At 55.1% G+C, this 22,109-nt stretch overlaps 1 protein-coding gene across 6 annotated transcripts in view; it reads right to left on the reverse strand.

Moving 5' to 3' along the window:
* ABLIM3 (actin binding LIM protein family member 3) overlaps positions 1-21,390 on the reverse strand; it is a 58,046-nt gene extending 36,656 nt beyond the window's left edge. For 2 of the 6 annotated variants that reach the window (XM_068959536.1, XM_068959535.1), the window contains exon 1: positions 21,214-21,377. In XM_068959536.1, the coding sequence (XP_068815637.1) occupies positions 21,214-21,232 (19 nt within the window). In that variant the 5' untranslated portion in view covers positions 21,233-21,377. Of the gene's footprint in view, positions 1-21,213 lie in introns of all 6 variants that reach the window. The other 4 variants (XM_068959533.1, XM_068959534.1, XM_068959537.1 and 1 more) reach the window with 4 other exon arrangements.
* Between the last annotated feature and the right edge of the window lie 719 nt (positions 21,391-22,109).

Consider the following 22,109-nt stretch of genomic DNA (forward strand, 5'->3'; position numbering starts at 1 on the left):
GATCACGACCAATTATTGCTTCCACCTGCCTCCTGCTATCCCCTTGTCCCTCGCTGCTGTCACTCCTGCACCATGTCACCTCCCTCGGCATGAGAAAGGACATAAACGAGACGTGGGTGCCGGCGAGGAAGGCAGCCAGCAGAGCTGAAGTGGCAGACGCCTGCTCAGGCGAGGGCACCTCGTGGCTAGCAGCAGGACGGGGCTGGGACAGGCAGCCGTGACTCCGCACAGCGCTGGGCCGGCACTGGCATTTGCAAAGGGGGATGGAGCCCTCTCTAGCCGAGGTGTCACAGGGAGCACCTGAATGAGCATGGCTGAACATCAAGGAGGATAATGCCAGCTAGATCCTTCCTGAATAAGCTCCGTGCACGTCCTCTCTTTGCAGTGATAGGCCAAGGATCGACAGCAGCACAGCCTTGCTAGCGCCAGCCCCCGTACCCCACGCAGCGCTGCGTGACGAGACGCTCCCGTCTCTCAGCACCCTCGCTTCTCCTCCGCCAGCACCGCGGCCTCCCCTCTCCTTCCCCAAGGCTCTGCCGTGTGTCACCATCCAGCCTGTCAGCACCTCCTCCTATCCGCTCCCTCTCTCAGGAGGACCGGCAACAGGGCTGACACACTGCAGTAGGCTCCTAATGAGCTCAAATGTGCGCTCTAGCCCTGCTCCAGCACCCCAGCTTTGGGGCTCGCTGCAGATTTGAACCTAGGGATGCAGAGCCCAAAGGCTCCCATGCTGCCTTGGCATGGTGGGAGAAGGGAAGGAAGGAGGTCGGGGGCTTTTGCATGACCCTGGGAGCTGGCAGCACCTTGCTTTTCACTGAGCGAGCAAAGAAAGATGCCCGCACAGAGGGGCCGAAGGGGCAGGACTGGGCTCTCCTCTTGCTCTCCTCCCTACGCTCCCAGAGGCCACGCTGGGAAGAAACGCAACCAGTACCCGGGCAGTTTCTCCACCGAGCTCACGTCAAGCTGTAGCAGGGTGGTGGGTGGGAGGCAGCAAACTGTCGCCGTCAAACAGGCTCAAGTCGCGGGAGCAGCAGTGGCTGGACAGTGATGGGGGAAGGCTCCTGCGTGGTGCCAAAGCCTCATGCTAACAGGCAGGACATGCCAGGATCACGTGCTGGGGTGGGAGCTAGCCCGTGGAAGGGAAACATTGCTCCTGCTCCAAAAACAGAGGGGGATGGTCAAAAAACACAGCCAGGGAAAGAAAAAAGAGGAGACAGGGGCAGAAAGGGAAAGAAAAAGAGGGAAGGAACGAAGCAAAAAGAGGAGAAAAAGAAGGATGGAAGGAAAAGGACAGGAAAAAGACAGGGCGCACTGAATAGTGAGGGCTCTCGTCTTTGCGGGAAGGTTCATTTCTGGCTGGGTTCATGGAAATTATTCCCTAAACGCGAGCGCTGAGGAAGCCGGTGATTGTCTGCTCGCACTGAGTAACCCGGCTACCTGGCAGCCGCCCGTGCCGGGACCGGCCCGCGGCTGCCCGCAGGATGTTTACCTCCTAAGGCTCTGGCAGGCTGGGCAGAGCCCTAACGCGCCAGGCAAGCCCAAAGACCCCACTGATGCTGGCATCTGAGCCTCCAACAGGTTTTGCCTCCTTCCCTGTGGGGCAGAAGCCCACAACCCCCCTGGCAACCCCCCCCCAACCACCCAGCCTCAGCCTGCTCCGGAGCAGCCCCACTACATGGGGAGAGACGTGGGGTTTCCTGGGCTAAGGGCCCCCATATATCACGGGTTTCCTTAAAGCACCAACTGCTGGAATCATGTGATTCGAACAGATTCTCAAGAAAAAGAAGAAAGAGTTGCTCTTTCAGTTCTTGCAGCTGCAGAGAAACGTGAAGAGCTCAGCGCTGAGCAGCAAAACAGTAGGGAGCCTTGTTTAACCCTCACAAGCTTTTTGAGCCTGACAGCTATTCCTTGGCCTGCTCGGAGCTGGCAAGCCAGGGAGCACCCTGTCCACAACCCCTTAGTGACTGAGCTGTGCTGCGGGGGCTCGCAAGCTCTCAGCAGCAGCCAGGGAGCGTGGCTGGGCCCCCAGCACCGCAGCAGCAACCTTGCACTGGCTGCATAGCATCACACGCAGGGTCACGGGGACGCAGTGGCACCCAGCTGCTATAATTAGCACCCACCATTGATGCAAGAGTTATTGTTCAGGGAAAAGGTCCTTTGGCCACCCACGAGGCAATGGGAAGAGCATGGGCAAGGCACCCTACAACGGCTAAACATATCCAGCACCCTTGGCCCACATTTGTCTGTGCGAGCTGGCCTTGCATCTCCAGAGCTGGGCTCTGCTCCCTCCTCTCTCCTCCAGTCAGCACGCGCTGCAGGTAGCTAGCACGCTAAGGATGCTCTCAAACCAGAAGCAGTGACCGCTCAGAGGTGCTGGGGTTTTTAACAGCATTTGCTTTCCAGTGCAGAACCACCCTTTAAAGTTTAATTGCCACTCACTAATCCCGGCTACTAAATAAATGAAGAGGCAGAGGGCTTGGTGAACACGAGGCTGGGATGAGCCTCCCACCACCTGGCAACTGCTATAGCTCTGGGCCGGCGCCTCTGGAGAGATTCTGCTAATACCTTCCCTTTCCAGGAATCAGCCTTGCTGGGAACGCCGCCCCGGTCAGGAGGAGAGTGAGCCCTGGGGAGTGCGTGTGCACATACGTGTGCACGAGCACGGTGGGCACGGAGTGAGGGAGGAGGCTGGAGCAAGGCAGGACATCTGCAGCACAGCGCTTTGATGTATGACGGTGAAAGACAACGCGTGTTAGAAGCGACAGGAGTTGAACGTGTGCAGTTGAACACACGTGCTAACAGCCACGTTAGTGCATGACTTGAACTGTGTGAACATGCCCTCTACGCCAGCACTGATTTTCTCCCAACTCCAACAAGCACTGCTGGGGTCTTTTTCCTGGATAATACTTGTGCAGCTTGTCATGGCAACACGATCTCCTTGAACTGGAATTGCTGCCGGGATGCCTGGCATTAGCACGTTTGCTTGTCTGCAGCTATCACGGTGCCTGTTGCAGAAGAGCTCGGGGCTCTGCAAGCCGCCCCTCTGCACGCCAGCCCTGAGCTGGGCACAAGCGGGACGCAGGCAGGAGGCTAGCCGCCTGCCACCGGCACCCGCATCCCTCTGGTGCCCGTGGTGGCTGTTTGGTCTCCAGATCAGGACGCTATCAGGGTGGCTTGGGTTTTATGTAATGACTAACAAATGACTCTGGGCTGTTCCTCCCCTTTCAAGCCTGTCCGAGAAGGGTCTGCGAGATGTTCAACCACCTTGCCCTGGCTCGGGTGCCTGCTGGTCCCCACCTCGCATGCAGTCTCCCAGCCTCACAGCAGAGATTTTCAGGAGGAAACGGAGAAGGGGGCAATGTGGGAGAATGAAGGCTGACTCTCTCGCAGGAGGAGCACAGGGGCTGGCGTGCGCTTCCCCTCGTTGTCACCTTCCCAGGCAGACCCTGGCTGTGCACAGCGCTCGGAGCTGGAGGTGAAACCAGCCGCTGCCCACCTCTGCTCCCAGTGCGGCCACTTGCTCTTGGGAGGTGGGCAGGGCCGATCTCCCTCCACCGCACGCTCGCCCTCGCAGGAGGAGGGAACAGAGCAGCCTGGCTGGGAGCTGCCGTCACAGCCCACGCTTTCCTAATAGCATCCAGACGCAGAGACGCCCCCGGGATTTTGATACCACCGTGAAAACTGCTCTCCACAAAAAATATTGTTCTTCTCATCCTCACATGCAGCATCACACCCAGATCGCCTGGCCCTCAGGGACCCCAGGCTACATCCCAGAATAGCCGTAATATTGACAGAGTGCCGCATGCTACAGATAACCACACAGATCAGAGAGGAGAAACGCAGCCCCTCTAATGGCTCATGGAAAAGAGATCCCCCAGCACCTGGTGCGCAGTATCTGCATGCAGGCTGAATGCACTGCAGCTGCCTGTATAACTTACACAGCACGCCCCGTCTCTCGTGTAGGCATGCTGTTTCTACCGAGCGTGGGTCTGGATACATAGTACTCAATGGGGAATCACAGGCTTCAGGAGCTGCAATAAAACTCCAAAAGGCATAGCTCGAATCTCACACTAACTATTTAATTCCCCTCCATATTATCCCCGAGAATATTTTAGCAGTTCTTGGCATCTTGGGGAGAGGAAGAGAGAGGATAGACTGCATTTTAATTAATAACGGCTGAAATGCATGGCCTCCCAGGGCAGGAGGCGCAGTGAGCCCCAAGCAGTGAGTTACACCAAACGGGAAGGGTGGCACAGTGCTACCTCCATGGCGGAGGGGGTTGCGCTCGGTTCTGCCTCCAGCTGGACAGCCAGGAACGGCCCCCTCTGCCCCATCTCCAGGTGGAAGCAAAGATGATCCACATCTCCGCAAGCCCATCAGCCGCTTCCCATGCTCCCTTCTTCATTTTAAAATCTTTGCGGAGGACATTAGTTAGTCATGGCCCTGAAGCTCACGCCCTGCTCTGACATGAGGTCAGGCTGATGAAGCAGTCCCAAAATAGCCCATTTAAGAGGGAGCCGCCCTGACTTTGAAGCTGGGGAGCGGTGGCCATCCACCGGGTCAATCACAGCGGCAGCAGCCAGAGATGGCTGAGGTTTGTGGGGCTGCAGGAGCGTGGGCTTAGCAGGGCTCAGGGCAGGACTGGCAGCCACTGGGACGGACAGCAAGCATCGAGGCAGCCCCAAGCTCGCTTTTGGGGATGAGCAGGACTGCTTCTTCCTGATGTGGCTGCCTGTGGGCCAGGCTCCCACAAGCAACTGGGGAAGAGATGTCCCCCAGTATTTGGCTATCCAACCACACCAGATCCACTGCAGCAGTGTAAAATCCCCACCAGCAATTTGGGACTATTAGCGCTGAGCGCACCTGGGAAGGAAGATGTTTTCCCAGCACATGGGTTATGTGTCTCTCCATCTCCTCGTGGCTGCGATGTGACTCATCCTGCCAGCTCTGGCTGGTTTCCCAATCCCTCTGCAAGGAGCACCCCAGCAGGAAAGGGCCCTGGCTTGTGCTTGTTTCAGGTGCAGCAGTAAATCCCTCCCTGCTGACATGGGGCAGAGGGGACTTGATCAGGGTTGCTCTGGCCTCTCAAGCAAATCTGCAAGGCCTGGGGAGATGGCTGGGGGGCTGCAGCTGAGCTGAACCATACCCCTGTTTCATTCCACCCTGCCCCTAACCCCCATGAGCTCCTCCAGGCTGTTTTGCCCCGAGCTTGGGTGCCTGATGCTGGAGGCTGGATGCGTTCACTCTCACGCAGCCATCTGGTCTGCTGAGCTCCAGGCTGAGCCAGCAAACGTGCTGAGGACCAAAAACCTTCAGAGCTGACCAGAAGAAAGCAGGGAACATTGGCCAAGCCCTGGACATGATAGTTATGTTCAGCACACCAGAAGGCAAGCACGGAGGCAGAGGAAAACTGCAGGAGCAGGTGGGAGGAGAAACAGGAGAACAGGCCAAGCCAGAGAAGGGAGAAATGCATTGGGGGCCTTATCCTAGTCCAGCAGCAGTCTAAGCAAAGCATCTCCTCCCAGGACTATCCTGCCAGCAAAGTCCTCTAGAGAAGGGTTATTTACATGCACAGGACACTCCTCACAGCAACGTCATGATGCAGCACAAGGGCTAGATTCATATACCACGAGCCACCCAGGAGCTCCTGAAGCCAGGGCCAGGAGCTCAAGTGCCACCGCAGTACGGGAGCAGACCTAGCTGCACAGGGGCTTCCCTGAGCCAGTAGTGCCACCCAGGACGGGCACTGCGCTCACCTGCACCTCCCAGCCCTGAGCAAGGAGGCGGTTTGTCCGCAAGGTTCACCTGGCACGTCCCCAGTCCACCCACAGAGTCGTTGGACCTGGGACACGATGCAGGCGAGGCTCAGCTGCAGGGCGAGACTCCTCAGGAGGCAGAACAGCACGTACGTGCCCTCCCCTGCTTCCCATACCTCTGCCGGCTGCCTCGGCGCCAGCTGCTCTCGGGGGCACCGGGAACGGGTTCAGCCAGCTCCCACTCCTCCCCAGGGCGTTCACACCGCTGCGTTAGCGCAGAGCTGGCATCGGGGCGCAGGCGCGTCGGGCAGCGCAGGGCTGCCGGCCGAGGTTTCCCAGCCCCCCTGGCTCTGGCGCTGGGCAAGACGCAGGGCTGCGGGGGCAGCGCGGCATGCGCCCAGTGCCGTGCAGTGCTGGAGAGCCACGTGCTGGGTGAACAACGTGCCCGCACCCAGAGCAGGCAGCACAGGAGACCTACCGATTTGCTTTGCTTTCAAGAAAAATGGAGCACAACGCCGTGGGGGAGACGGGGTGTGAGGCACATGCGTGCGGGTGAGTGAGGAGAGGCGAATGCGGCCAGCACAAAGGCATTCCCAAGGGTCAGATCCAAAGCACAGGCACATCCCAGGAGCTGAGCTCTTATCGCTCCCCTTCATCCAACCAGGAGATGACAGAGCTACCTGTCACCCACGGGGGATGCAGGCTGTCAAATGCCCCCAGGCAGATGCATGCATGCACGCACGTTGGCGCTTCAACTCAGGAGGCTGCTAAGATGCTGGATCCCAGCCCAGAAAGCCAGAACAGGTTTCTCTTGAGGGATTACATCGCAACGCTGAAGGGTCAGCCATGATTGAGGAGGTCGGATGAAGCAATAATCACCCTGTGAAGGAAGAAGGCTCTGCTTGGAGGCCTGATGAGGCCTCCCCCTCCTATGGTGAAGCGAGTCATGGCCCTGGCCACCCTTCTCACCGGACACAGCAGGTCAGTCCTGCTAATCTCCCAGGGCCACCTCGCATCACCTGAGTGTTGCTGCTTGCCAACAAGGGCCACGACATTGCTAGGTATCGCTGCTTGTTGTTGTTGGGAAGGCTCCCTGCAGCGAGCCCAGCACACGGAGTTGCATGACCTGTGTGGCTGCAAGGCTTCGGATGACATGAAAATGCAGGAGCCACGTTGGAGCTGTTGGGAGCTCCCAGTCTCACCCTCCACTGGTCAGGAGGGGCTGCCACCCTCCAGGACCAGAGACCTCTCAGCACCTGCCAAGAGAGGACTGAACTCCTACGGTGCTGCACAAACCCCTACCTTTTATGTACGAGAAGAACTACAATTTGATCAGGAATAAAGTGAGAGTTGACAAGCGCGCTCTTGCCCTCTCACCCCTGCGTGCCTCCATCCGTTGCTCTTCAGACCTGACCTACTTCAGGAGGAATTCACTGACCGCTCTGCACAGCCTTGGGATTGTGCTAGTGCCGCTGTGGCTGCTCCTTCCACCAGCTTTTTGATGCTGTTCCCACCAGTCTCCCCCGCCTCCCTGGCAGATGTGCAGTGCTTTCTGAGATCAGCATTTTGGGCTGTGGAAAGGTTTATTTGAAGCGGCGAGGAGGTATCCCTGCTGAGAGGCTGTAGATGGAATTTCATCCTTACATCTGTTTCAACTTAAAAATCTTGCCCAAGCCGCTACAGATACAAATAAATTGTATATGACTGAGGGGGCGGCAGCAAGGCAGATCATTGCATTGTGTCCTGCACAGATATACAGCAACATCTACAGCTTGCTGGGCTTGACCTCTCCATGGTTCCCAGGCCACGTGCCCAGGCAGAGGACTATCCCGGGAGAGGGATCTAGGCGAGTGCAAACGCACACGAGTGGTTAGCAGACGTGTAGCTTGCCTTGGTGGCTCTGTATGGAGCCCAGGGTGCAGGAGGACTGTCTGAGGCCACGTCCTCCAGAGGACCTCCACAGACCTTCCCTCTGGGAGCTGGGTGAATCTGGACCCAGCAGACTGAAAGGAGCTGTGCTCTTGAACTGGTGTCAGGAGGGGTCCAAGGGAAAGGGAAGGGACCACCACCTGCCCAGAGGGCCCAGCCTCTCCTCATGCCTTGTGACATTTTCTGAGCAGGGGGACGAGGATGTGCGGGGTGGCCTGCGAGTGAGCCATCCGGCTTGGCAGCACGACGCCGGTCAGATCACATCCCCTCCCCCGGATTTTATTCATGAGGCATGACAAGTGGGTTTGCTACAGCCAGAGAAACAACTCACCAAGCAGCTTCAGATAGCTAGAAAATAGGAGTGGGGAGCCTTGGTTGGGGATTTAACCCAGCCCCAAACCCACAAGTGCTATTTTCTGCTCTGTTCTGCTGGGCTGGACAGGTTTAGGTTGTCCTTGAGAGCAGATGCCCTTGGGTCCTAGAGTTAAGGGGTGCCAAATGTGCACAGTAGAAGACTCTGAACTTAAAGACTTGATCAATCAGTAAAAACTATTAGCTTGTAATTTTTGCTTAGGCCAAGTTTTGCTTAGGCCAAATTCAATCCTGGGAGAGAGTCCGTGTTGCATGGGAGTGTAGCAGGCCTCTGGTGGGGGACTGCCTCCCCTCTGCTGCTGGTTGTCTGAGCAGACCTGTGACGGCCAGCAAGGGATACAGCAGCTTGGAAGAGTTTTAGCAGGAGGGATTGGTCCTAGTCGAAAAAGAAAAGCCAAAAGAGCAATGAGGAAGGGCCTGGGTAAAGGAGCGGTCAGACTGGAGGATAGTCTCTGACAGGGTGGCATCTCATGCTGGGCCTTGGAGGGGACAGTGGAGTCAGTGCCAGGGTGCCGGGGACAAGAGTTGACACAATGGAAACATTCGAGCTGGTTCCTTGCACGCACACAAATGTGCCGGAGACAGCCAGGACAGAAAGGAGCTTATTCCTGGCTGATGCATTGAGGGATTTTCTGTTTGCTGCTGTGTTTTGTATTTGTGGCTTCCGGTATGGAAATACTTTTCCCCTTTAACCTCCACCCACAAGCCCAATGGATTTTGTTACAGTTTTCAAAACATATGGTGCATACATCAAAAACATAAAGGTTGCTATATTTAAAATATTACAAAGCAAGTCAGGAGCCAGCATTTTTAAACTAGGGCAGTGTCTGAGAGTGAAAAATGTGGGGATTTAGGATTTTGTATACCAGATCAGAGAAACAGACCCGTTAGACTAGAGAGATAGAGGCAGGCTGGCAACCTGCCACCTTGCAACAGACTATTGCTCACGTAGGCTGGTACCTGCTTCTCAGAGAGGATTCACCAGTTAGCTGGAGAGTCTGCATCCTGCTATTTCAGATGCACCATAGGGCCTCTCAGTCCGGCATGTCTCCTGCCCTGATAATTCAGTTGAGCATCTTGCCAGTACTTGGCAATGTGGTCTATATGTGATGCTCTAGAAAGGCAGCCTGAAACCATAATGCACTAGGCTTGTTTCTTCCTGATTTCTTCTTTGATCAGTTGATTCCCTGACGGGCTGAATACCTCCTGTACTACTCCACTAATCGCTCTATGTGTAACATCACTCATGTGGCCAATACAAGCACTATGAGAAAGATAAATTTGCACTTTCTACAGGCACAGGTTAGAGGATCAGAGTCTCCTTTGTGTCGTTTCTCCAGACTGGAGCTTGTTCTCTCATTCTGCAGAGTAAGTGCAATGCACTAATTTGTTTTATTTTAAACCATATTCATGCTGGCATTGTAATTCCAACCTAGGAAACTGCGTCATAGCCAGGGAATGAGGGGTCTTGGATTTGCTATTTTTAACTCCTTCTACTTCAGGGAGGGAACTGAAATCAAATCTCTATCCAGAGACACCGTATAGATATTAATGCAATGAAATGGGAATTTGGACTGGGGGTGACAGCTGGCAAAGTGAGCCCTGGAGTCACAGAGGGGACAATCACCCCATAAATAGGAAGCACCAAACGGGTATATGTTACAGGCGCAATCTCAACACCATCAGTGCATGCTCTGAGAGTCAGGGGGTTCAAGAGCAGCCACCTTGTAGCCAGTCCCATTCCAAGGGATGAATTACAGCTCAGGGCTGGCAGCTAAACAGCGTCAGGAGCTACCCCAGCAGGCTACAGATTCCAGTATTCACTCTTATATCCCAGGATGCTACTTCCTAAAACAACTGGGATTTCATCAGCTGTGCTCCTGGAAGGGGTGTAACACAGTCCTGGCACTGCAGGGTGAAGGGCACTTGCCATGTCCCTGTAGAGCCCTGCTGAAACCATCAAACTGCCTGCAAGCCACTGGGTCAGAACAGACAAAACATACACCTGTAGCCAATTAATATGGACTGTCCCATGCAAAACTATGTAAACCTTATTTCAAATAAGGAGCAGCAGAGCCCCAGGCCTCCCGGTCCCAGTGGGGTCCTTGCAGCTGGAAGTGCATTACACACACGATGCTTACTGCCTTTCTTAAGCTACTGTAATCACAACTGTAATTCTGTTAAAGGTAGAAAATGTAGCCTTTAACTGGTCATAAAAATATCATAACCCCTTACAGAGCTTATGTGAGACACCTGGACATGCATACAGGTGGTAGAGAGAGGACAGCAACAGGCTCCAGGACTGGCCGGGTGACAGGGTGCCGTGGGGCACATGTGCCAGGGAGAGCCCTATGGCCACCGAGGGTCTTTGGGCACCACAAACACTGCAGGACGGCGCAAGGCATCAGACAGTCACACCATCCTTCTGGACTATGCTAGGAAACACCATGTCAGCAGTCTCTCAATGCCTGTTTGTCCGTCCCATCCACCCAGTCATTATTGTGTAGGGTTAGGGCAAAAACCTCCACGAGGAAGAACATCTTTTACAAGCTTTGAAGCTGTCAGAGCAGAGCCCCTTGGCACTGCGAGGATAAACACAAGACACCCCAGAGGAGACATTCCCCTGCCAGCAGCACCCGTGGTCATGGTGACCGCAGGCCAGCAAGCAGATGTCAATGGCGACCAGTGCCTGATGGCAACACATGAGGCTTTTTTGTGAGCCAGCACAGAGGTGGGTTCACAGAGGTAAGAAGCTCCCTCTCTGCAATACAGGGACTCAGAAAGAAGTCCCTGCCTCTGTGGGACAGAGCACACTGGAGCGTTCACAGGCCACCTCCAGCGTAGAGCCAGCTTGGGGCTGTTGGATGTCAGCAGCAGCAAGCCCTGATCTCAACTGTCCATTAGCACACACAGGTGCACCCTCATACAAGTGTGCATGGCCAGCCACGGCCACAGCCTGGCCTCCTAGCTCATCCATGGGCAGCTGGTCGAGACTCATGTCCATCTTCCTGTCCAGAGAGAGGCAAATCCCTCTCTGGGCTTTGCAAGCTCTTGAAGAGCTCCTGAGCAGGCTGGCAGTGCGCTCCGGTCTCACCCAAAGCTGTTAGCGTTTATCTTCTGCCATGTGTCAGTTTCAGTTGGCCAGAAACAGAGCTTTCAATATTAAAAGACAGCAGTTTTTGTTCTCCTTGCCATCTGTATGTTTGTGTATTTCCCTTACCACCATAATTAGCAGGCTGGGCTCCAGCCAGGCTCAGGAGGAGAATTTAGTAGACGTCTTCCCAGGAATTCGAACAGCTTCATTGCTTCTTTTATGGCTCCCCTAACGCAGTCCCCGTCACCGAGATCATCAGAGCTCAAGCTGCCACTCTGGTTCTTTGGCAGAGGCCACGCTCCAAATAGGCACCGGCCCCATCAGCCGTCCTGCAGACCTCAGGGCTGGCATCCGGAGGAGCAGTAGGGAGGGCTGAAATCCCCACACGACGAGAAAGGTAGTGGGAGGTTTGCCACGCTGTCCCGGGGGACATCCCTCTGCTGAGTCCCTGCAGCAGGGACCTACATTGCCAGCATATCCAGGGAGGCAGCCCTGGGCTCTGCCTGCCATTTCTCCAGCCCAAATGAACCCAACTCTCTCTTCTCTCTTTGTGGTGTTTGCCACTGCAGTTAGCTGTGTATTTTTTGCAAGGAAAAGAAGAGGATGAAATAAATCAATGTGGCCCTGACAACAAATGGAGCCCAATTTGCATCTGGAATCTCCCTGCAGCTCTGAAGGAAGCTGGCAGCAACACGTCCTGCTAACTCAGGGCCAGCTGCTTTTTCTCTGCATCGCACCCCTGTGCTTCCTTCCACTCCGACCTATCAACCTGCATTAAGGCTTGAAAAGTCACCCAAGCTGGCCCAAGGGTGGTCAGGACTAAACACAGCCCAACAAGACATCAATTTCCATCAAAGCCTCACTGAACGCCTGCAGAAAGGCACAACAGAGCAAGAGGAGCTGGCATCTGGGAGTTGCGTTCCCAGCCCTGCCTCCATTGCTACCCCACTCACACCAGGAGAAGTGTCCACATGGGTTTGGCACCTGCTTCTCTCTGCCCGTGAGCTGAGTGTCAACACTTGGTGTGCCTTGCAAAACTCCAGGCTGCTTCAGGTGCAACTTCTCATATGGTCACTCCCGCTTCCCCAACTAAGATAATGACAAAGGAAGGACTGTGTGTGTTCATGGTTGCAAAGTACTCTTCTTTGAACAGCTCTGCCAGAAGGGAGCAGGGATGTTCTGGGTTCTCCATGTAGGACCACGGGAGAGAAGCATTGCTGTTGCTGTAACTGCTCCGTCTTGGCAAACCATATTCTGGTTTAGGGCTGTCTGATAAACAGACTTGAGCTAGCACATACACAGACATCTGCCTAAAGCAAACAGCAGGACAGAAATGTACAAGCAAATTTGGCAACTTTATGTGAATTAAATGTGCATTTAATTGAGATTTATTGGTGGGGGGGGTTGCAATAACAATTGATTATCAAAACTAGATTATTTATAAGGGTTTAGCAACTACACAGGAGATTAATGTTGTTTCCAGAATAAATCCTCAGTAAATATATTTTTCCCCAGTAATCAGCTAATAACACGTCATCCTAATTATCTCATGAAAGGGGCACAGCAGCGCTGACAAATACTGAAAGGATATATTGTTGTCTGCAAAGCAGCACCAGAGAGCCACAAACTGCACTCTGTCTGCCGAACCACAGCTTGGCTGCTACCCTCCAACTCCAGAATGCAGCTCACAGGAAACACTCTCCCGGGCCAGGGGATGCAGCTCAATCCCTGCCACCAGTCTCTGTCCTCCATGTATGTCATGCCCAGAGGCTGGACGTGGGCTCCAAACCCCACTTTGCTCAGAGATTTTGGGAGGTTTGCACCCCGGGTCCTGAAACTGGCCAAGGCAAGGTCACAGAATCAGAGAATCATTTAGGTTGGATGGGACCTCTGGAGATCATCTAGTCCAAACCCCCTGCTCAAGCGGGGTCACCTAGAGCATATTGACCAGGATCACATCCAGACGGCTTTTGAATATCTCCAGCGAAGGAGACTCCACTACCTCTCTGGGCAACCTGTTCCAATGCTCTGTCATCCTCACAGCAAAGTTTTTCCTCACGTTCAGATGGAATTTCCTGTGTTTCAGGTTGTGCCCATTGCCTCCTGTCCTATCACTGGGCACCACGGAGAAGAGGCTGGCCTCATCCTCTCGACACCTTCCCTTCAGATACTTATACACGTTTATGAGATCCCCTCTCAGTCTTCTCTTCTCCAGGCTGAACAGGCCCTGCTCTTGCAGTCTTTCTTCATAGGAGAGATGCTCCAGTCCCCTCATCATCTGTGTAGCCCTCCGCTGGACTCTCTCCAGGAGTGCCATGTCTCTCTTGTACTGGGGAGCCCAGAACTGGACACAGTACTCCAGATGGGGCCTCACCAGGGCTGAGGAGAGGGGCAGGATCACCTCCCTCGACCTGCTGGCAACACTCTGCCTAATGCACCCCAGGATCCCATTGGCCTTCTTGGCCACAAGGGCACACTGCTGCCTCATGCTTAACTTGTTGCCCACCAGCACTCCCAGGTCCTTCTCGGCAGAGCTGCTTTCCAGCAGGTCAACCCCCAGCCTGTACTGCTGCATGGGGTTATTCCTGCCTAGGTGCAGGACCCTGCCCTTGCCTTTGTTGAACTTCAGCAGGTTCCTCTCCGCCCAGCTCTCCAGCCTGTCCAGGTCCCTCTGAATGGCAGCACAGCCTTCTGCTGTGTCAGCCTCTCCCCCCCCAGTTTAGTATCATATCAGCAAACTTGCTGAGGGTGCATTCTGTCCCTTCCTCCAGGTCATTGATGAATACATTGAACAAGACTGGGCCCAGGACTGACCCCTGGGGGACACCACTAGCTACAGGCCTCCAACTAGACTCTGCGCCACTGACCACAACCCTCTGAGCTCGGCCATCCAGCCAGTTCTCAATCCACCTCACTGTCCACTCGTCTAGCCCACACTTCCTGAGCTTACCTAGGAGGATGTGATGGGAGACAGTGTCAAAAGCCTTGCTGAAGTCCAGGTAGACCACATCCACTGCTCTCCCCTCATCTACCCAGCCAGTCATCCCAAGGTCACTGCAGTCACTTGCCTGGTGAGAGATGATACTGAGCGGAGCAGTAGCCTGGCTGCTGGGATTGAAAAAGGAAGCTTATTCCCAAGAGCAAGAGGAAAGGTGCATGTGTCCTGTAAAAGCTAACGGGGTACAGCTAGTAATTTATACAGTTATATATTCCTCTGCTGGCAGGTGGTGGTGGGCCATTAAATCTAAAGGGACAGCCCATGCTGCAGCAGCTCCTCTATTTTCTTTAAGTAGTGCTTGCTCATTAAAAACATATTTATTGAAGATTAACAGCTCCGGCGGTGAGAGGCTAGGAAAGCTGTGCTATGAAATTAGCCCTGCCAGCACCTTGCCCAGCCCCACTGCAGCAAGGCATTGCATGGCCCCATCCCAGGCAGGCCCACAGCCCCAAGCAGCAGCTGGCCGGGGGGGAGAGCAGCCTCTCCCTGACACCAGGACGTGTCCCAGCCAAGGGGAGTGTGGCATCCCCAGGGACCTCCATCTCCAGCTGCCAGGAGGGGGATCTCTGCGGTGGGTGCCGAGGGCAGCTGGTGGAGAAGGCTCGTCCCTCCAAGGGGGCAGAGGGGTGCCCTGCCTTTCCCTGCACCCCTGGCAGGCGCAGGACCCACCATCCCAGGGATTTTCATCTTTCGGTAGAGTCGCCATGGCAACCCTGGTATACAGCCGGGGTGAACAGAGCTAACAGGAGAGAAAAGGAGAGAAAAAAAGAAAAGGAGAAATAAAGAAAAAAGGAGGAATGCCTTTGTGTCCAAAGGCACAAAGAAAAGACCAGGGCAGGAGGGATGATGCGGGGGGAAGGCACAAGGGCCTCTGAGGAGGAGGAGGAAGAGAGCCACTTCCCCTTCTGTTGCTCACCTTGGGACAACCTTCGGCAACATGACCCAATGGCTGCTGCCGCCGCAGGGGGTGCCGGGGCTGTGCCACAGGGATGTCATCTGTGGGACCTAGTCTGACCCAACCCAGCCCAGGGCATCCCCCCAGGACCAGGGGTTTCCCCAGCACCCTGCCATTCCCTCCGCACCAGGCAAGGAGGCACTGTCCTCCAGCAGGGCTGATTCCCAGGCTGGCAGACTAGCACGGTGCCATGGGACAACCCTTCACCATGGCAGGGAGCACAGCAGGGTACTGGAGATCTTGGTCACTGCAGAGGAGCCCTTGCCATGCCCTGATGCAGCTCTCCAGGGATCCCAAACTGAAGAGATCCCATAGGTGAGGGATTGAGGGGTGCCTGGAGACAAGCACAAGTTATTCAGCACCTTTCTTCTTTTACCAGTGCAGATAGGCTGACCCAACTGTTGGGTGACCACACATCATGTGACATGTGCTAGCTTAAGGCAGGTCCCTGCTCACCTCAGGTGCAACAAGCTGTCCACACTGCACTCCCAGTGCACCCTAATTTGGGGGTCAAGAGCATTTCTCAGCCCATCTAGCCTGGCTGACCTGCTGGTTCCCAACGGGGCATGGCTGAACCCTCATATACAAGGTATTTTGGGGTGGTACATAGGGCCAGGCTGCCAAGACACCTGAGTGGAGCACGGGCCATCTTGGAGCAATACCTGTGCTGCTCAGAGGGTCCCAACACCGTGACAGTGGGTCATCTCCACAGTTATGGAAGGAGTCCAGAGACAGCAGAGTCAAAGTATGTTGCATGGTTTAGGGCTTAGCTGAACCCCTAATCCAAGTCAGAGTAGGAAGTAGAGATGCAACCACAAATACATTGACATAATCCCTTGCACTGCAAAAACACAAGCTTTCGCCATTGCCAAAGCACGCTCAGCTCTTGCCTCTCCTTCCCACTTCATTAAAGGCAAAGAGAATTAAAAAGCAAGCATCAGGGTTGGGTCAAAAAACACAACAACTACAATCTCTCTCAGCTGGAACGGAAAGTAACATCCCACATGGCTGTTTATTCTAATGAAATAACAAATCCCAAAGGGGAAGTTCTCCCTTCTGCTGAGTTGCCCTCACGATAGCTGACCAGCAAACACAGAGACGGCCTCTTGCATGGCCATAGCAACCACAGGGACAGCAGAGCCTTGGGCCTGCTGACGGCAGGGACACAAGCAGACACTTCTGGAGGAGGAAGGTTGTCAGAGGGGTGGTTGTCTGCAAGAGCATCCGAGAGAGCCCCAGGAGCCCAGAGCATTGGCTCTGACAAAACTCCTGGGGAAAGTGCTGCTTGCCTGCTAGCAGCCACTGACTAAAGTAGCTCAGCCATTTTAGCAAACAGGGAGTGAGAGAAGCGGCAAAAGTAATTGGTATGGATGCTACAGAAGCAGCTGGAGATGGGAAGCAGGTGATGGAGCACCAGGTGAGCTGGTACTGGTGATGGCACACCTACATTGGTGCTCACAAGGCCCCCAGCAGCCTGGCAGCAGCACAGGCCCCTCCTCACCTAGCACTATAGCCTCGGAGGGGGCTTTAGTACACCCTGGCCCGTCCTCACAGGTGGGAGAACCACAACGCCCTGGCCCCTGCTTGTAGGGGGACCCAGCGGTCAGGACACAACACTGAGTGGAGCAGGAACGGGGCTTGGTGCTGGGGGACGGCAGCTCTGGAGCAGCGAGGTGGATGCGGCAGAGCAAGGGACAGCGGGCAAGAGGCACATCTGGGACAATAAACTCCCTTGGATGTAATGCAGGGGTTTTAGCACAAACGTAATCCTCTCCCTTCCTCCTTCCAGCACTTGCGCTCTCCTTGGCTTCTGCATACGCCCAGAAACCCGACTTCAAAAGCAGTGGTGGGGCTGCCAGCACGGCAAGCGGCAGGCAGGCAGACGCGGCTGTCTCCTGCTAAAAGCCCTTGGTGCCTTTCATCAGAGTCTGGGGGCGGGGGAAACGCGAACCGCTTGTGCCCAGAGGCAGGCAGCCAACACCGGCATCAGGTCCTGCTGCCAGGCAGCACCACGGCGTTGTGCTCCCAGTGGCACAGATCTGCCACAAGGCTTAACCCTCGCTCCCGGACTAGAGCGAGGTGAACCCTCCTCATCCCCACCTCCCACGAATATACAGGCAAATAAATCCATCTGTGTACAATAAGCACTGGAGATCCTCTTAACGCTCCACGCTCTGCATGTGAGCGGGAGCGAAGCGCTACCTCCCCGCGCAAGAGGGCACAAGAATAGCGGCGTTCGCCTGTAACAAACCCGTTCATGCGGCTAAACGCACCCGCACTGAGGGCACGGCTCCCATCCCCTCCGCACACCAGCCGCCCCCCGCTGTGCCAGCTCTCCCGAGCTGAAGCAACAGTTTGTCCCCAGCAGGCCTTGCTCCTCATTAGTGACAATTAACGAGCGGCCAATGGGCCCAGCAGAGCCAGCAGCATTTTCCAGGGAACAAGTCCCCTTTCAGGGCGCGGAAAATCAACAGGTGCTTTGTTATGCTTGCTTTTGGCTTAAATGAGCCAAAAATTGCCTGCCAAGGAACAGAATTATTTCCTCAATCATATGCTTTATGGCATCTAACTAACCAAGCGGAAAGAGAGAAGTTTGGGACAGCCACTGATGACCTGCGCTGACACTACCAGCGAGCAGTTTCCTGCAGCTTAGTGGGAGCTCACCAGGAAGGACTGGGCTGCTGACTCAAAAAGTACCCATGCTCCTCCAAAAATTATTTATCCATAGCTGATGACGAGTCCCTGTAGCGCTGTGGGACCAGACTTGGCACTTGGTCGCATCCAGCATGGGGAGCTCTGGAAACCCTGCCTGGAATGGCCGGTCACCATCCTCAAGCATGGGACACGGGGAGACCCCCTGCAGCCACACATCCCCTACCGTGGGGCTGCATGGACCAACACCATCTGAGCAAAGAGCCCCCTTCACAGCAGAAAAGTTGCGTAGAGTCACAAGAAACAACCAGGGCCGGAGGGCACTTCTTCACCCTTCCCCAGGCTACAGCTGGCACCTGGGGTTGGCAAAGGCAGCAGGGTAAAGACCTCGATATTTCGACTCTGTGCCCCAGCTGTAAAAAGCTGCGAGCTAGAGAAAGGCTGTGGGAACAAGCACGCAGACCAACAGCCTCCCTCCGAGCGAGGCCCATGCAAGGACCAGAGAGCACAAACTCTTGCTGGCATCCCCATTCTCCAGCCTGGAGCAGGGCTAGCCCATTTCCAGGCCAGCCTTTGCTTTCCTGATTATTTGCCTAGCTGATGAGGAAGAAAAAAGAAAGAATAAAAGCAAGCAAGGGAGAGAAGGGGGTGACGGCCTGGATGTGACAGGCTGGCGAGTTTGACAGAGGAGTCTTGTTTGCAGCGTTTTCACTGTGCTACGACCAGAGGGAAAGCCAAGGAATGCTTCCCAACAGCCAGCACCAAACGCAGCTCCGCCAGCCTGGCTTCAAAGAGTTTTAATTGCCAGTGGCACAAGCAGAACAGGGGAGGGTGGCAGTGGCAGAGGGGTCTGAGGAGGACACAAGGCAGAACAACGCTGAAGGCTTCTGCTGTAGCACAAGATCCATCATGCTCAGGCTTTTTCCCCCAGGAAGGGGAACTCCTGTCATTTCTCCAACCACCCTTGCTCCAACAGCAGAGATGCATTTGACCCCACGCTCTGCCTGCTGGGGGTTGAGCTCGTGGTGTTTCGCACCCAAGGCCGCAATGCCACAGGCTCCAACGAGACCACACCATGCCCTGCGTCAGGGGCATTTCAGACTGCCAGTGCCTCGGAGCCTAGGCTAATCCCATGTGTAGGCCCACAGCTCAGCTGGGGCCCGTGCAGGTGGCAATCAGCAATGGCATGTTTCAGACCTCTGCTAGTTTTCTGGGGGAAGGAGAGGAAGGTTCTGGCAGATCTCTGAGCTGACTAAGAGCTCTGAATGCCCAGTGGCTCTGCTATGTAAGCCAAAGCAATTAGCATTTCTTGGAGACACTCTATATAATCTTCCCTGAGTGATGGGGGAGGACTGCCACAAGCACAGGGATGGGCCCAGGCTGCACAGCAGCTCTGGAACCACTTCCCGGGACCGGTGACATGATGGATGCAAGGCAAAGCCGAGCCCCTCCTGCAGAAGGGGACCTTCTGCCAAGGCCCCTGGGACCACTGTGACAGCCAAGTGCTGGGAAACTGGGCCTTTGCAGGAGCCACCACAACTCCACCAGGGCCCCAGATCAACCAAACCTTGCCTTTGGGTGCCACGAGCTGTCAGATCATAGAAACCCAGAAGACAGAACAGAGACCTAGCCCTTAGCACACCTCTTTCTCATCAAATCACTTCAGCTCAGCCCAGGTGTGAAGGGCCATGTTTTGGGAGGGCCAGAGACAGCTTTATCTGTCAGCTTCCTGGCCAGGCTGATGCCTCGAGGCAGGAGAAGAAACACAGATCAGCCTGGAGATGTTCAGGGAATCACACAAAAGCGGCAGAAGTGAGCCCAGGCCAGCTATCTAAAGTCAGGGATTACTTTTAATGGCTACTTGTAGAATGGAGTGAGTGTGTGCAGGAGAGAGAGCTGAGCTGATGCTGACCCCATCCCTCACAGGCACGTGCGAGGAGCGTATCTCACATCCAGGCTTTTTATAGGGTTTCCAGTTCCCGCTGGGCATGCAGTGCGGCAGCACAGTATGACCACACCACTCCCTGCCCCCAGTAATCACTCACATGCCGTTCACTGAAGTCTTTCCATTCCCTCTCTGGCTGTGTTTCCTCTTCTCTCCTTATTAGGGATCCACCTCCCCATCCATCTTCTCATTCTCCCCCTCTGTGGCTATTTTTAAAATGCCATAAAAGCTTTCAACTGGTAGCATCTTCAGGGATGCAAAGGATTTTACATGTAACCCATCACGAGCCGTCATCACCACATCACTCACCGTGGAGGCAGTGACTTTTATTTTTTAAAAAGCAGGGGAGGGAAGGACTTCCTCGTTCCCCACACAAGTGCTGCCTGGCCAGCTTGGGAAGGGCCCTACGCTGCCTCCAGTGAAATACTGGTACCTTTGCTCATCCAGGACTCCTCTCTCACCGCGGGGGAGGATCAGGACCAAGCCGCACCCCTCTGAGTGGATGGCTGCAGCAGAAGCCTTCGGCAGCAGCACACGTTCCCTGCAGGAGGCTATACGAGAAGATCATTTTGTTCACTGAGTAGAGGGCTGTGAGCTGGGGATCACCTAGCTTTGTGCCTTAGCACTTGCTGTCTGCAGCTAGACGAGGGGAGGCTTCCTTTCTAAGGAGATGGCTGTGTTTTTCTGCTTATCCTCATGTACACGTAAGCTAGGAAGCTGCCTGTAGTGCTTGGTTCCAGTACCAGTGGTCAAGAGGTATGAGATATTCAGGAGGTAGGAAATATGTTGTTGTTGTCGCGAGTAAAACTCCTCCCTGAAGGCACCAGACAGCCCCAAGATCTGAATTGCTCTGAAGATAGCCTGGATAAACAGGGAGGACCAAGGGTTTTTGACCTACTCTATCCTACAGCCTAGCCTAGGAGGAGGGAGTGAAGGAGCATTCAGGGACCATGGAGGCACTTCACTAGCACCAGGGAAACCACTTCTCTCTCCCTGAGCTGCTTATTCCCTGCAGAAGAGCCACCTTCCCCATCCTTCCCAAAAAGGAGACCTGATGCGCGTACCAAAGAAACCTCCGTGCCTCCATGGCCCAGACCCCGACACACCACCTTTGCCCAGGCACAGCCTGGTGCAAGCTGAAGGCAGACTGCCCAACCTTCATTGCAGGGTAGAGGCTCCCTGTTGCAAGTGCCTGGCTGCCTCTGCCAGCGAGCTGCGTTCACGCGCGCCAACCTAGCTGCAGGACACCAGCCTCGGCTGTTGCCAGATGGGATTACGCTGTGCATAACCTGAGAGGTGTCCCACAGCGTGCTAATGCGATGACACGCTCTGTGTCACAGACAGGACCTGCAGGAGCCCTTTTCCATCAGCTCAAATGACCAAGTGTTGGGTGTGTCTGCAAGGAAGGCGGTGCGTTGCCCAGTGCCTGGGCTCCGTCACATCACCCAAGTATCGTCTGAGAGTGATGTGGCTATTTATAGCACATAAGCCATTAAAAGGAACTCATCTTACCTTGCTCCACCTTCTTCATCCTCTGAGGACGCGGAGGTGATGCAGACGGCACCGAGGCAGACAGGAGAGCGGTGACATGAGGAGGGTCACCTCCTGCCCCCCCAGCCCCACGGAGCAGGACCGCGCAGGGCAGAACTGTCTGAGGAAGAGAGGGAGGAGTTTGCAGGGACCAGCGCTTTGCTGTGATCTGTGCAGAGACGAGAGAGGCTGTGCGAGTGCAGACGAGATCCCCGGGAAGCCTGCACTCTATCACACTCAGAGGACTGCTGCGATACCAGCAGAGAGAGGGAAAATCCGGAGCAGAGCAGGCTTCTCAGAGAGCAGGAGAAGCTGGCACTGAGTCATGCAACACATCTCCACACGCTGCCCGGCCCCAGTGCCCGTGGCACAGAGTAGGTGGCTGTGCGGCACAGGCTGCATTTGAGGTAAGCGGTAAGAGCAAGTGGGGTCTGCTCTTACCCCACTAGACATCCGCTAGAGTCTCTGTGCGTGAGCTGGAGGCCCTCTGAGAAGAGGGCCTTGCCTGTCCCAGCCCCCATTTCGTTGTGCCAAGCAAGGAGAGTTTTTCCATGCCCTGGCTGTACTCAGTACCGGATTGTTAAACTGCAACCAGCAGGGCAAGCATGAGCCATGGGGACCTGCTGGGGGCCAGAGACTTGTCTGTGAGCCTATTTGTACACAAGCATCCCCAAGTCCTTGGATAACGCAGACTTTGCAGCCACTGGCAGACAAATCAGTCTGGTGACAAAAATCTCTCACAATGTTCCCAGCTATGTCCCAGAGCCCCCGGACCACCAAGACCTTTTCTCCTGCATCGTTTTTGTCTCAGCTGGAACTGAGATGGGGCAACTTAAGATCTACAACGGCTGCCTGATGGAAGACTGGCTCCCTTCTGG

The sequence above is a fragment of the Struthio camelus genome, chromosome 13 (genome assembly GCF_040807025.1).
Source record: "Struthio camelus isolate bStrCam1 chromosome 13, bStrCam1.hap1, whole genome shotgun sequence".
Taxonomy (NCBI): Eukaryota; Metazoa; Chordata; class Aves; order Struthioniformes; family Struthionidae; genus Struthio; species Struthio camelus.